The following is a 16,481-nucleotide window of genomic DNA, read 5'->3' on the forward strand; positions in this document are numbered from 1 at the left end:
CCAGGCAGCCTCCTCGGCCCGTCCTGCTTTTGGCATTTCCCATCTCTATTTTTGCTGTCCTTTGGGACACCGGGAAGGTCACTCGTGTGACCTCAAATTCATCTCGTCTCATAAATTAATACCGTGGGGGCTTCATATAACCGCACATAAGATTGTTAGCTATGGACACTATAAGAGACAAATGGTTTTTGTGTTTTCTTGCTGTGCTTTTGATTCCCTCCAGCAGTGTAGGAGCGTGTTTAAGTACAGATACTGCTCTTTAGTGACTCCAGAAGCACAGTGCTTAGCTGAAGTGTAGCACCGAGCGCACCCTGAGTGCAGGAGCCCTGGGAGGTGTTTTGAGTACAAACCCTGCGGATTTGGGGCTGCAGAGCCGTTCCGGCAGCGTGGCCCTGAGCAACAGGCCCAGTGCGGGTCTGCCAGCCGTACACCTCCCGAGCAGCTCCTGCGGGTGGCTTTCAGTGCAAACAATTCGGGTAGGTACAGAAACTATTTAAGGGTCGATACAGAAACTATTTAAGGGCAGATACAGAAACTGTTTAATCACACGCTGGCCAGGGCAGCAAGCTGGGTGTTACTGGACAAGGACAAGGGACTGGGGCCGAGGCCCAGAGGCAGCCCACAGCACAAAATCCCTGATTTATCTCGGTGTGAGGGGATTTGGGCACCGCCTGCCCACACTGACAGTGACACGGATGTGTCACCCCCCAGCCACAGAACTGACAGGGGGCGGCTGAGGGGCTGGGCCGCCCGCTTCCAACATGGCCGCCGCGCCCCGCCCCTTTCCGAAATGGCCTCCCCGGCAAGGGCGGGCGGCCCCCTGCCCGCTCCCAACATGGCCGCGGCGGCGTCGTGACGTCACCGCACCGGCGGCTGGCCCCTCGCGCGCTCCGTCCTCAGCCTCACCCGCCCGGGCGTCGGCGTCGCCATGGCAACGCGCGGGGGCGGGCCGGGGCCCGGGGCCGGGCTGAGGCGGCGGCGGGGAGGGATGGAGGCGGCCGGGACCGGCACCGGCACCGGGGCCGCTCCGGGGGGCTGCGCCTCGGCCCGGGAGGCGGTGGAGGCTCCGGGGTCCCCGGCTCTGCCCTCCCGGAGAGAGGAGGTGGAGGAGGAGCGGGAGGCAGCGGGGCCGTGCCGCGGGTGGGCCTCGGGCCGGCGGGGAGCTGAGGCGGGCGGGGGCCGAGGCCGAGGCGGGCGGCGGCCGCCCCGCGTCACGGTGGACAGCTCCAAGGCCAAAACGTCGCTGGAGGCGCTGAAGATCAGCCTGAGGCAGCTGCGCTGGAGGGAGGTGGGCGCCGGGGGGGCTGCGGCCCGGCCCGGAGGGGGAGGGGGGGGTGGAGGCACGGGAAGAGGCGAATTGGGGCAGAATCGGGGGTTTTGAACTCCTCGCGTGAAGCCTGAGGAGGTTTCTGCTGGGTGGTGTAGCGCAGGGGTTAAAGGGTTCTCTGGGGGTGAAGAGCGGCTTTCTGCAGCATCTTTGTAAGTGTTTTTATAGGAACAGATGGCTTCTGGGAGCTTTTCTAAAAAAAAAAAAGGTAACTCTTTTTTTAGGTTACTCTTGTACTCTTTTGGAAGAGGGAAGCGAAGTAGAGGGCTGGGATGAAGAAATGTTCCTTTGTGCAGCTCCCTGCTTCTGCCTTTTGTCTCTCCCTCCGTCCCCAGGCTCACCAGATCCCGATGTTTCTTTGCACCTGGTGCCTTGTAAAGGAAACTTGAACAGACCTGGGGGAGGCAGTCCTTCTGTGTTATCCCTAACTTCGGAGTTAAAAGCTTCAGGAGCTCCGTCCCGTTCCCTGCTGCTCTCAGTGCAGAGCAGGAGCTGAGCCCCCGAGGAGGAAGCCCCAGGCTGCTGAGGTTCCCTCTTGTCCCCCGCGGGGGTCCGTCAGCAGCTTTGCTCTGCGTTGTGCTGACCGACATCCTTCACATTTAATGTTTCTTTGTTGTTCTTATTTGTCTAAGTTTTTGTGCTCAGAGTTTGTGAGCTCCCCCCCTGGATTTTGCAGGCACGGTGTGCTGTCCTACTGCCTGACTCCTTCCTCCCAAATATCCACACTGCATCATCGGCGTTCTTCCTGCTCCATATTCCCCAACAGCAATTGCTTCTGGCGTCACTTAATCTTTTTCTGTTTGCTGTCTCCCTCAATACCCTTTCTCCTCCATCTGTTTGCATGGTCAATATTTCTCATTTAGTCTGTTGCTTCCCCCTGCAGCCTTTTCTTATTCCTAACAAAGAAATGACCAGGTACGGAACTGTGGGACATCTGCCTGTACCGTGGAGGTGGCTAATAACTCATCCCTCTCAAACAAGTCCCTGCAATATATTTCTGTAGGGTTTTCAGCTTATTATAGTGAAGAGGTCAATATGTATGGATGTGACGTTATCTTTTGTCAAGCAGGTATTTTCTCATGTGTCAGATCAGTTTTCAGATCCCCCCAGGCATACTGAAAGGGGAAGCATTAGCAATATCTCCTCGCCAGTACTGGTTGCATTGTGGAAAACAGGAGGATGAAAATCTAGCACGGGAGCAAGACAAACTATTGATTTCAAGGTAGCAGACCTCAGTAGATGCAGGGAATTGGTAGGCAAGATCTGGTTTAGATTTGAAAAGTAAATGACGTTAAGAAGAGAAATTCAGGGAAACCTCTTTGGGTCAAGTTGCATAACATTTTGAATGCTTTTCCTCTCAAACACTTAGCAAAATAGCACTGTGGTGTTCAAATAATTGTCGCTGATGTCCAAATAGCCTTGGAAACAGGGTCACTATTACAGCAGGACTGGTGGAGGGACCACACATTGTTTCTTGTACAGTCCATAAAAATAATGTGAAAAAAGTCTTAGAAGTATTAGTGAAACGTGTATATTGAAATAGTGATGGTTTAGGGGCTGGTATTTCACTCTTTTTCACTCTGTGATACTTCTCCAGTTGTTTGCATTTTGGGCTTTGATTTGGTATATTTGGCCCTTCTCTCTCACCACTTCTTACATCCTTTCCCATCGCTGCTGTCATTCTGTTTCTGTTCTGCACGTTTGCTGCTGGCTGTGCTGTCTTGAATGTTCTCTTGGGCAGATGTTACACTAGGTTTTTAAGGTGGACTACATTTTCCTGATAGCTTTTTCTGTCTGATGGATAGCATTATGTCAGTGTCACACAGGCTTTTGTTTTAAGTCATACATCCTGAAAGTTCCTTTCTGTGGTTCCCTTGCCTTGCCAGAAGGGCTTTGTTTCAGTCACAGGCTGTAGTTGCAGTATGCTCCCTGATTATATGAGTGTTAAATACCACTGTAGGAAAAAAACAAAACCCGAGGAAGACTGCTCTAAGCGTGGCTAATACCGGTGAGCAGTTTATCCACGCACAGGGCGGACCTTTTAAAAAGCATTGCAGAACCTTAATGGGCATGCCAGCGAAGCAATTACTGGTATTGCTAGATTGGACGATCTGATTTAGTGTGTCAGATTCTTTTAAATGAACATGATACGCCAAATGCAATAATGGGCACAAATTGAGCTTGCATCCTGAGTTTATTCATGGCTTAATAAATTATTTTATTTGGCTAGCTTTCAATTACTAGGGAAATGGAAGAAGCAGATGTCTCGGGCATCAACTGTCCCAACATCATGCGTTTCATTTGTCTTGCTGTTCAGGAGCTGCACAGAGGCATAAAATAGTTTGAAATTTTATGCTAGGAGAAGCTGACTAGAAGACGAGTCATTTAACTTGTCATTAAATGTGATGGAACAGACTGATGTGACCCAGGAGACAATTTAAATTATTGGCTTCCAATCAAAAGGTAGAAATGACCTGTCAGGCAACTTGGCTGTGATTGATTATTAATTGTGTCAAAGCTGTGAAAACACTTCTCTTCACTTTGTGGCCTTCTGTTTGTCTTTTCTGACAAATGCCCCAGCTCTGAATAAAAAAGACTTTAAATGGGTTCTTTGAAGGCTTGGCGGTCGGTTGTAGGACCGGGCTGAGCAGACAGATGGAGGTAGGCATGGCTTCGGTCACGTTTTTTAGCTCTGTCCCCTGGCAGCAGTGAGCACCCCACGTCCTCGGGCTGCCTACACCCTGCCTTTGCCATCGGTCAGAAGCTGGGGAGGTGGCAGAAGACCCCTTTTACCCAGCAAGACTAATTCATATCTGCCAAGCACTGCAGAGTGAGCAAAATAAACCTGACTTGTTCATTCCTTTCCAAACACTATTCTCATGTGAAAGTATAGTGCAGATGATAAAGAATCCTTTCCAGCATGTCCAGGAGGTGAGTTTGATCCCATTGTTGGATAAATCCAAATAATCTTGATATGTCAGAAGAAAAGTTGCTGGGCTATCTGAATTGCTGATTCTGGGCTGGAATGGCTTCCGCTTTCCAGTCCAGAGGTGCTTCCTCTTCATCTGTTGTGAAATGATTTCTGTGCAGTGTTTGTAAAGTGCTTTGATATCCTCAGCAGATGAAAGGTGTTATATAAATGCAAATTTTGTTCTTTGCATTTCCATTTCATTTAATAAATAAATAAGTTGCTCAGGTTTTAGTGGGAAGGGTAGTATGAGACCTAACACAGAATCTGTATTCTGGACGTACCTGTGGAAAGGTTAAGGCCACTGATTGTCTTTCAGAGCCTAACAGAATTAATTTCCACATGTACAAAACCAGTTTTTGCAGGCTGAATAATAATGGAATAAGTGAAGAATCCCCTAGCTCTGCTTTTTGGGGTATTTCATCCTTAGGAGTACGGAAATAGAGAAAAGATGTGTCGCTAAATTAGCGTTTGAGATTAATTTTTCAAAGCTATTTGCTGAAACTGAAATTTTAATTAAAGTAGCAAATGAAGGAAATAAAAAAAAATGAAACTTATAAAGCTTTTGAATGAATTCTGTATCCTGAAAGTGCTGTGGTCAGAAGTATAGCCTGCTCATTTGAAGAAGATGTAACCTAATAACAGGGCAGGCTCCTGTGAATGCGCTCCATGTGGTAATTAACAGCATCTGCAGGGGGTTGCAGATAAAGTTATTTGGGCTTTGGTTTCTTTGAATAAAGGGACTATGTCTAAGAGAACCAGCAGGAAAAATCAGGGTACCTGTTCTATACAAAACTAGCCACTATTATTGTAACAGAGCTTATACATGTCTGATTTTTATTAGTGATTTTTTTTGCTTTAGGTAGTTGGAACTGCTAATATCTAGGGCATTTGTTTTTACTGCTGGTAGCCTTTTTTAGCTACTACTATTAGAAGCTTGCTATCAGTAATTGCCCATGCTGTTTGAGGGCTCTTCAGGCTGAAAACCACCAAACTTTCTGATAGCAGAAAGCTAGCTCTACAATTTCACCATTTATGATGAAATATTGTGTGAATGGGAAAAGAAGCTCTTAAGTTGCTGGAATACTTAATACGGTTGAAATAATTGCCTTAGTCCTTGCCAGTTGAAAGCTCAACAGACGATTAGTTGAATTGTAAGCTTTTCTTTTAATTCCTTTCAGCTACTAATAGCCTGTAATTAATACCATATGAATACGTATAATCAAATATATATAGAGAGATAGATAATGCCTTGAATATCCATTTTCAATTTACTGCAGCTTGGACACCAATGTAAGCCTGCTTGCTCAGGAAGTCTGTGGCAGTTGCAGCTTACTCTTACTTTACAACACCATTGCTAACTGGCTACGTCTGTTCCCCGAAATAGGGAGCAGTGATGGCTCCTGCTCGTGCGAGGCTTGGAGCACGCGGGGGTGCCGCACGTGGTGGGGACGAGGCCACCACTGGTGTGGGTGTGACCTGCGAAAAGGGATTTGGATTACCGAGCTGTAGAGGGGGAGCACGAAATAGAAGCCACGGGATTGCTTGTACTGAATTGTGGTCTATTTAACAATAGAACTTAGTAACTGGCAGTATGACAACTCATTCCTAACCTCTAGTGATTTTTTCCCTTGATGGTTGCTTATCACCCCTTAAACTGGGAAGGAAAACAAGCCAAAAAGCATTTTCAGGTTTTGTTTACTTCCAAGCTGTAGCCACTTGCTATTGCTGTGCCTTTGCGTGCTAGAATTAAGTGCTTCTTAATGAACTTTATTCCCTGTAATAGTATTTCAAATTACAAGTGAGTCATGCCTTAATTGTGGTTGATAACAAGCTCTAAATTTCTCAGATAGATTGTGTGCCTCAGAGGTGTTTTTTTTTTTTTTTCTTCTATAAACCTTTTCCAATTCAACATCTTGAACATAAGTGCCTTGAACTGATAAAAATGTTCTTAGTTTTGCAACCACAATACAGAGCATGCTTTCTATTGACAGTACTGCTCTTGAATGATGTGTATGTAATATGAGCATTTAGAAAAATGAGGAATGAGTATTGCCAGTTTGCTTCAAAACTTGTCTCCTTCTCTTTGCTAGTTTCCTTTTGGCAGACGCTTGCCATGCGATATCTATTGGCACGGGGTGTCATTTCACGATAATGATATATTCTCAGGTCAAGTCAACAAGTTTCCAGGTACTGTACCTTATTTATGTTCCTATTTTAAATGAGTGCTTAAAAAACATGATTAATTGTTTTTGGGCTTACTATTTTCTGTGTGAGTCATCTGCCTAACCAGCTGATAGTATTTTTAGCATATTATTTTTGGTAGGTGAAATCTGCTTAGGGGGGTGTGAATACCAGAATGTGTATCTTAAGCAATTCATGAACTGAAGTTTGTTTTAGAGAGGAAGAGGTTTTGATAGAAATAATATATTAATATATGAATTTAGGGGAAAAGAAGTCTTTGGTTATGATTTAAGTGGAGTAAGTATGCAATTATTTTGTTATCTAACATTGATCGCAGTGTTGTATCTTTGGGTTTATTTATTTTTTTTCAGATTGGAAAATCTATTTTGCTTCATACTCTGGTCTAGCTCAGGAAGAAGCTCAAAACAAAGCTTCTCAAATGGGTTTTTAACGTTGAAGAGTTCATGCAAGCCCTCATCTTATTATGGCTATTCTACTTTTTTTTTTTTAAAAAACTCCCTTTTTTGTTGTTTAATCTCTGTTGAAATCTCTCTAAATAAGAGTTAGGAGCTTAGGTATTGACTTATCTAAGCGCTTTACTTCAGATTTACTGTGCTGTTAGTGTGCTGTGAGAATAAGAAACCTCGGATATCGAACTTGATGCTCTATTTACCCTAAATTTCTCCTGTCTATGGGCAGTTCACATTCAAATAAAAATGGTATAGTTCTCTGAAGGTTTAAATCTCAGCGTTACCTGACTGTTGCCCTCTCTGTGTTGTGGGTTCTGCGTGGTAAGTGAATGGAATGCACAGTAGTCAAGAAACAGAGTCCTTCAGAACTAGAAGTGGTTTCCAGGAACGTTGCTCTAACTTGATGCTGGGTTTTACCAAATTCCTTCTATTGAAGAAGAGGTCTAGTAAAGAAAGCCCACACACGCTGCTCTCACTGAGATAGAAGCTGCAGCATGACCTAGCTGTAATGTTTAAAAGCTCACAATCAACACAGGAGAATAACCCGGAATGCCCCAGTCCTGGGAGAAGGCAGGATCCAAGCATGAGATTGAAAGCTGCAGAAAGCAGGCTTTGTAAGTTCTGCTGCTCACAAAGCAGCCCATTCTTTCTGATATAGTTACATAAAGGAGTGGGAAGTAAACACAAAGTGGTAGATTATATTTAAGTGGCATTGTTTCCTATTCCTGGAATGTTAGCAGGCTAGGGCAATAACTTGGGATTGTAGCAAAGACAGAAGTTTCTACTGGACTAGGGCTTTCCCTCTCCTTATTCTAAGTTTTTGAATAATCAAACTGATCTTTTTCTTACATGATATGGTAATACGTATAATAGGTAATGTGTCAGGAAAATGCTACAGGTGTTTTGTCAGATTTAAAATTTGGAAAGGTTTTCAGCTTTACTGAAAGCAGTGGCTGTAGTGCCTACCAGTAGGGTGAGTAATGATGTGACAATTTACTTTCAGGATGAGGCTTCAGTGTGGATTCCTCATCACTCTTAAATACTGTCTGTTATTTTCCCCAGGCATGACAGAGATGGTACGTAAAATTACACTGAGTCGGGCAGTGAGAACAATGCAAGATCTGTTTCCTGTAGAATATAACTTCTACCCTCGATCCTGGATTCTGCCAGAAGAATTTCCCCTCTTTGTGGACGAGGTAGATTACTTTTATTAAGAACAATATATATAACTTGTTGGATATTACCATAGACACCGTATACTTGTTGTCACCATGTCATTCTTAAGTTTTTCATACATACCAAATCATTTAAAATAACACTTAGGTGATTAGACACAGGATGAAATGCTTTTGATTATGTTCTAGAACAAACTTTAACAAAATAAAAATTCAGCTTCTCTGCAATACCAGAAGAGTTGTCTGGAAATTAGGTGGTAGAAACATAATCCCTTTCCCTGCATATTGTACTGAGTATAGAAGGACTGAAGGAGTTTCAGCACTGTAGGGTGTGGAATGTGATATCAGGTTCATTGCTGATGAAGTGTTTCTTGTCCATCCTGTCCATTTCATCTAAATTCTCAAAACAAAGTTTTGTAGTGTGTTAAATATACTTGCATCTTCCTAAGTAGATGCTTCTTTAAATCTCGTCAAGCTGTTTCTTTGTTTAATTATTCAGAATGTGATAAAACGCAGTGCTTATTCAGCTTTTTTCTGAGGATAAAAAAGTGCTGTGTGTTGGTGCTCAGTCCTATTATCACGAATAGCTTTAAAATTACATGTGCTTGTTTTAGCCTCATCTGATTTGCCAAGTGCATTCTTGTATTCTACAGTGTCCTTTGCTTGGAAAAGTGAGAGAAGAAGATACAGCGTAGAAGTCTAATGAAGTCTGTATGTTACTTCTTAGATAATTACCGTACCCGCAATCCAATTAAATCCATGAACATCTATCTTTAAATATATGCTCCTCAAGTGTGCTGGGTCACTGCCATGGTGCTGCTGGTAACAGTAAAAATGAATAAAATCCCAACAGTGCTTCACAGCTTTATTGCTTTAGATGTAAGGCCAATTTGTAAAAAGGAGTGTAAATTATCCAATAAATTTAGAAATGACAGGTAGATAAGTGAAAATAACTTGGAAGTAAACTTTCAAAGTGGCGCACTGGGGTTTTAGCAATGATTCTTTTGGGAACCATGCCTGTCTCAGTTACAAGGCACTGATTAACTGAGCAGCACGTAGCAATGTGGTCTGTACATCAGGGTAAATGCACAGGCAGACACGCACGCTGTCAGCAGGTGGCACTGTGAATAAATGCTTTTCTCTGGTTGAACGGTTGCTGGAGTGAAAATGATTTGGTTTTTGTTCCAAGAACAACAGATGTCCAGTAACACACTCCTAGGAGTTTCCTTTGCATATGTTTTTCCATCTGTGTTTGAGAGAAGCATAGTTCTTGTTATCAAACATTATATTTTATGTTGTAAGAGTGTGTTTGGCTTAACGTGAGTTTGTAATGTAAGTCCTCTAAAACAAGAAAGTACAAAACAAAAGTGCTGTCAGCTTCTTCATTTTTCCCACTTTCCTGCATACCTACATCCAGCAATTAACCTAGCGTTAACCTTCTGTGCTTTAAAAAACAGTAATCAATGAGAGAACTGCACTCGTAAGTTTGTCGTGGATAAGCTTCATACTGGGAAATACCAAGAAAATGGTATAGATAAATAGTGCCCTTAGTGCCATTTATATTAAACTGAAATGGTGATGGGATTTTTTAATAAGGGGTTAAAAGTTGTTTTTACTTAGTAAATGTGTCTATTTGAGTTATTTACTGTTCTTAAACCATCTAAAGCATTCCCTGCTAAGGTGTTACTATACTGGAGATGAGTTACAGATAAGCAAGTCTCTCAAGTGCTGCAGTCGTCACTATTTCACTAACTGTTAGAGAAGAATCTGTCTGATAACTCATTTCTGTTAGGAAATTCCAATTTCTGAAAAGTAACTAGCTTGGGATTCAAACCAAGACCTCGATTGCTCTCTTACTACCTTTCTGTTGTCTGTGAAGATGATGAATAGGCCTAGTGTGATTAATTTTTAATAAAAATCTAATTTGGACTGTCTAATTTCCAGCACAGTGTATTTTTGGTGGCTTAATCATTCCCCTAGAATGACTTCCCTGGCTGAATCAGTGGGGTTACTTTGTCATTTGTGTATCCTTGTGGTATGTTATGGAAGCATGATTGCGTTTAATATCACAAGAATTTTAATTTAGAAACAAGAAGACAAACCTGAAACTGAAATGCGTTGAATCTCTCCTCAATTAGTCTATACTGAAATGCAAGTTGTCTGTTCTCTCGGCAGACTTCTTATATGATGTTCCTGCTGCCTTTGCTGGTCAGAGAAATGAGTTATCTTGTTTGATGATGAGAACAAAACAGAGAATTGTCTTGCTTTATTCTTTGAAGCCAGCATGTAAGGAGCACATGGCATTTAGACTTGTACGATATCCTGGCCTCTCTCTGTAGTAAACACAAATCTTGTTCTGACCTCAAACAGCAACCAATGATTGTTAAAACGCAGGATTTCAAAAGCAGGTTGCTGTTGCATCTTTAACAATAGTCCCCAGAAAGCATTATCTTTTTTGAAAAAGTACTGCTGCAGCAGAGCAAAAATAGCCTGAGGCGTGTATGATAGACACGGGGAACAGCAGGCAGATTGCCCTGTTCGTTTCAAAGGGTTCTTTATTATTTCTGCCCTAGTAGACCATGATAGCCACTTTGTATGTATGGCTCGAATCGTAGTAAAGCATGTTTAGTTGTGGAGGTTCAAGATTAGCCATGGATCTTTCTGGGATGCTGGTTTGAACAAAGTGTGAGCTAGGAAGAATCCTCCAGTATGTAGCTTTGTGTCATAGAATGGGAGGATTATTCTTCACTGGTAAAAGGCCCAGGAGATGAATTGAAATTTGAATTTTATAGTTACATTTTGAAAATTACAGTTTGTTCTCTAACAGTGTACTTTTTGCTGAGTGTTTGTGAATGCAGCACTGCTAGCCTTGCACCCTTGGGGATTGTATCTGAATGCAGAGAACAGCAACAGAACCAGACTGAGCTGCAACGGGCTCCTCACTAGGGTGCTGTTGCTTTACCGTGAACTTAAAGGACTGCCAGGGTGATGTGGCAGCTTGTTTTCCATTGCTTGCTCAGTCTTTGACCTCCAAACCAATTGCAGATAATACCATTCCCCTGGGTTCTCTCAGTCTATGCCAGGTGGATCACTAAATTACCATTGCTGTTGCCAAACGGGCCCTGATGGCAGTGTGAGCACCCCCGGTGCTGTCTGCACTCACAGAGATTGCACACAAGCCTTTGGTCAGCCAGGACCCCATGTAGCTACATTTTTGGCTTGGATGCCTCTGGAGGCTGAAACGTGTTAACTTCACTGGCTTAACTGTGTTCATACTCCTTCCTTGCTACATGTTGTAATTATTTATATGAATAGTGCTTAAAATTCATCTTAGGTAACTTGAAATCCTTCCTGACTTTCATTCTCAATTTCACTTCTCTTGTTTGAGGCATCCAAATGTCTACTGTTCTTACTTTTGCTCTACAAGTGATAAATAAACAAAACCTTTTTTTAGGCAGTGGGAGATATGCATATAACATCAGAGATCTGATATTCAGCAGTTGTGTCAAGTCCTTACAGTGACCTAGTTTATCTTACTGATTTTTTTTGGTCTTCAAATAAAATGCTTTGAAGCTTGCAAAGTTTAAGTTTGTTACTTGGGAATGTGAACTTCGTAGGCAATTTAGATGGCATAATTGCTCTTTTCTCTGATGGAAAAAGTTTTGAGTAAATATGTGTAGTTTACAAAAATGCAGATTTTAGTCTGGTGGTTATTGGTGTCAGATTTAACTGTTTCACTGTATCCAGTTGGGAATAATACTAGCTTCAGAACTTTTCCTGCACAATGAATGTATCAGCTTAACCATTCAAAGGCCAAAACAACCTTGTTACAATACTTTTGTTTATTTCTGCCAACCATTAACACAGTCTGTTCCAAAAGACACTGATTTTTCTCAAAGATATCTGCTTCTCTAGGAAAGAAAAACGTCTGTCATCTTTTTTTTTTTTTTTTTTTTTTGTTACTTCTTTGTGTGACTCGCATTAGTTTCTTAACCCCCAAACCTCAAATATATTATTGCTGCTTCCAAGAAGCTGGTGTCTGCAAAAGGCTGTTTGCTGTTAAAGTGCCAAGCCCTGCTTATGTCCCAGAAATCAAGTTGCTGATGTCGGCATACACAAATCACAAAGGGATTGAACAAAAGGTTCAGACTCAGTGGCTTCTTGAAGATGAGGCATTTGGATCTAGATTAGAGTTCTAGAACTTGATTATTACCGCTTTCTCTGTGAGGATATAGACTGTTTCCGTGATCCTATAATTCTCCCTATAGAAATCACTCTGGAGTTTCATCTTACTAGGCCATGTCTGAGTAAGATGTAACAGAGTAAGTTCGTTTGTGAATGTGTGACTGTAGAAATGTTTTCTGGAAGTATTCTATTAACATAATTTGTTAGCACTACAGAGTAACTGACACATTTTTAAAGAAATATGTAAACTAGAAGCAATTCTCTGCAAAGGAGGTGAAATGTATCTTCTTTATTGACTTCTCTAAGCATTTTTTGACTATTAAAATGCGTTATGTCTGTGTAGATGTTGGTGTTAGCTGTTTGCGAGCTCATACGCTAGAGTGCACTGTGTTTCATGCTGAACCAGCACAGAAACGGTGACGGACTGAACATCTGCACTAGCTGGAGGAAGTGCCAGTCCAGGCATGGAGTGCTGTGCAGATCCGTCCAAAGGTTTCCATTTGTTACTGACCACCATCAAATTCTCCCCCAGCCTTATTCTGTCCTCATTTCACACTAGGCACATCTAATGAAAGCATCTGAACTTCCATGATATATGAACAGATTTTCTTAATACAAATCAAAGCCACTGGTATGAGTTGTTGAAATTGTGATAGATTTTTTTTTTTCTCTTGTATTGGATAGAAAGCTGGTAATCGCATGCCAGGCCTGAGAGGAATTATGGTGTAATTTAGAAAAAAAGCTTCATTTTGGAGAATGGTGGTAGGTAGCAACTGAGGAATAAACCGTATGTTTTATTTTGTAAACTTGTGATGTTTGCTCAATATCTGCATGTCCCGAGTTTTCTAATATTGGGTATCTTGACTGTGGAAAAACATCTAGTGGTAGAAAAAGATATTATTGGTGTCGAAGTTTTACTTTATCTTCTTTTCTTCCTGTATTGCATTCATGCCTCAATAATTAAGGTGCTTTTTCCTTAGGTTAATGATTATTTTTGTCAATAATTGTTCAAAATGCAACACAGAAGTTTAACTTTGCAGTTTCATACACATTAATGACTAGTAGAATGGACCTCATGAGTTATACAGCATTTCGTTCTGTAAATGGGTGCGTAACACTAAAAAGAAGTTCCTGGAATCATTAATACAATGGCTTGTTAAATAAAAAGCCCTTTTGTCTGCACTGGTAACTCTCTACTCGTGTTTGTTTTTGTGCTTGTCAGTACTGTTTATCTTCTGCCTTTTTTGTATGATGTTCAATACTTTAGTGATGTGATCGTGTGATTTATTGTTTATGAATGTGATTTTTTGGCGTCCATAGTATCAGCCCTTCTTCCCCCTTAGTTAGTGTCCTTTATTATAATTCTTTTCCTCCTAGGTTCAGATGATGAAAGAGAGCGATCCGTCCTGGAAGCCCACTTTTATTGTAAAACCTGATGGAGGGTGCCAGGGGGATGGAATCTACCTCGTTAAAGACCCAAGTGACGTCAGACTGACGGGGAGCCTCCAGAACCGACCAGCTGTGGTCCAGGAATATATTTGCAAACCTCTGCTTGTTGACAAGCTGAAATTTGATATTCGTCTTTATGTCCTACTGAAATCTTTAGAACCCTTAGAGATTTATGTAGCCAAAGATGGACTTTCTAGATTTTGTACAGAGCCCTATCAAGAGCCCACTGTAAAAAATTTGCACCAGGTTTTTATGCACTTAACCAACTATTCACTAAATATCCATAGTGGGAACTTCATCCATTCTGACAACGCAAACACTGGCAGCAAGAGGACTTTTTCAAGCATTCTGTGCAGACTGTCTTCCAGAGGAGCTGATGTCAAAAAGGTTTGGTCAGATATAATTTCACTGGTGATTAAAACAATTATTGCACTGACTCCAGAACTGAAAGTTTACTATCAGTCCGACATACCGGCGGGAAAGCCTGGGCCAACTTGCTTCCAGGTGGGTTGAGATTTCTGTTAGGGATGCTGTTATCTATGTACATGGATTCATTTTCTGGATGTGTCCTTCCTTTTCTAAAAGTTACTTAGTTTTGCTGCTGATCAGTGGTTGGATGTAGTGGAAAAGAGGAGTAGCAGATGCAAAATGGTCAATGCATTGTGTGAGCTCCTAGCTTAGGTTCTCCTCAACCAAGTTTTACCTGACAAATCTCGGTCACCTGACCTATGTTACTCCTGGCTGTAAACATGTGGAGAACTTTTAATGGGGATCAATCATTAAGATCAGTATTCATTCAAGGTTCCAGCTTCTAGATGTTACAGCTATGAAGCTTTGCCATTGCCCAATGGAACTATGACAATGGCAGTTTTAAGACCCAATCGTGATAGGTGCTGAAATTCTGTGTTGACAGATGCGCTATTTAGAGATGTGGGTAGTGTGAAAGTAGGCAGTAAGACAAAAGACAAATGGCTGGAGTAATTATTCAGCAATATGTTGTGATTTTTAGTTATTTCTGTTGTTCTTCCAATGTTTATTCTAACCAAATGTTGATATTTGGATGACCATTGCATTCTCCAGAAGAACACCATAAGTAAAAGGAAAGTAACATGCTACTTGTTATGCACAGATTTTAGGCTTTGACATTCTCCTGATGAAAAACTTGAAGCCCATGTTACTAGAAGTAAATGCAAATCCCAGCATGAGAATAGAACATGAGCAAGAGGTAAGGCCTCTCAATGTGATTGTGATATTGGAATGAAATTGTTTAGGGTTGGTTTTCTGTTTTTTTTTTTTTTTTCTGGTCCTTTTCCTTGCTTGAAAGATGAAAGCTGTTTGCTGATATGAAACCTCCAAGGTTTTTTGTAATTCCCTGCTTTGAAATCATTGCTAATCTTATATCCTCAAAATATGACTTATTGGAATTGTGAAAGCTTTCCATCATCTTTGTCATAAATACATTTATTCAACATCCTCTGCAGTTGACTTAATTGTATTTAGAGGATTGCTAATATATTTTTTTCATGCTTGAATAAATAATATCAATGGTAACATTGGCAATAATCTCTTTTTTAAATCTTGATTTACTAGAGAAATAACTAAGAGTTGCTGTAATATACTGAAAATATTAAGGTATTTGCTTATTCTTTAAGAAGTGTTTTGTAATCTATCACTGTGTATTTAAAACATATGTTATATACAAAAGGTTTTAAAAGATGTAGAGTAGGTAATGCCCTGTTCTTCGCTGAATAATTGTATCCTTTTGTAAATTAAAGCTCTCTCCCGGGGTATTTGAAAATGTCCCAAGCCCTGTTGATGAAGAAGTGAAAGTAGCTGTTATCAGAGACACTCTTCGTCTAGTGGACCCTCAGAAAAAGAAAAGAAAAGATATCCAGTAAGTGTATTGACTTTTTTTTTTTGCACCTTGCAATAATTACAAAAACAAAATACTTTTTCTCAATTATGTTAGTTTATCCAGGAAACTATGGTCCCAACCGTCTTTGTTTGACTCCTTTTGCATCCATAATGTTAATTCATTCAAAAAAACGCTTGTAGGATAGTAATCAGTGGCTTGATACAGAATGAATACTCACATTTGTGGAAGTGCTAGGTACATGTGTTGGTTATTTCCAGTGTATAAACTCATCTAGGAATGAGATGAACTGCCTGTTGCAGCTTGCACAGAAATGCTTGTGGTAGGATCAGTTTGAGAGACTTGATGCCTTCTGTTTTAAGGAAGCACCTCGTTTTAAGCCGTTCTTTAAAGACATGAGAGGGAGATGTATTTATTTATTAATGTTTATAAGCCTGCCTCTATATCAGGATATCTATTCGGTTCTTCTTTTGTCACTTATTGGCAAGCTTAAATATGTTTCTCATGGTATGTTTTGATTTCAAGGGTAATTTTGCTGTCCTTTTTTGGAAAGAGATACTCAGAAGAGTTGTATAGGAACATTTCTTTAATACATGTTAAAGAATCCCCTGAACAAGACATAACTGATAATATCTACAAGTGCTATTGTAATACTATTTTTAGATCAAAATATTTTTTCAGAGACAGTGCTACACATATAGGTTGCTGTGATCAGTGTATAGAATGTCTTGGAAAGCAAACTGTGCTGTGTTACCTGCATTTAACCTTCACCCTTAAGATTACTTCAGTGCTTGGAGCTGGAAAAAGATTTTTTTCATCTGCAATTATGCAACTATTTTTTTTTAACGCT

The 16,481-nt window shown here is 41.1% G+C and overlaps 1 protein-coding gene across 1 annotated transcript in view; it reads left to right on the forward strand.

Moving 5' to 3' along the window:
* Positions 1-16,481, forward strand: part of TTLL11 (tubulin tyrosine ligase like 11) — a 47,448-nt gene that overhangs the window by 562 nt on the left and 30,405 nt on the right. Inside the window, 6 exon segments of the mRNA XM_032200494.1 lie at positions 1,096-1,288; positions 6,389-6,485; positions 8,012-8,145; positions 13,687-14,262; positions 14,888-14,983; positions 15,534-15,652. Of these exon segments, the coding sequence (XP_032056385.1) occupies positions 1,096-1,288; positions 6,389-6,485; positions 8,012-8,145; positions 13,687-14,262; positions 14,888-14,983; positions 15,534-15,652 (1,215 nt within the window).

Source organism: Aythya fuligula, chromosome 19 (assembly GCF_009819795.1).
Source record: "Aythya fuligula isolate bAytFul2 chromosome 19, bAytFul2.pri, whole genome shotgun sequence".
In the NCBI taxonomy this organism is placed as follows: domain Eukaryota; kingdom Metazoa; phylum Chordata; class Aves; order Anseriformes; family Anatidae; genus Aythya; species Aythya fuligula.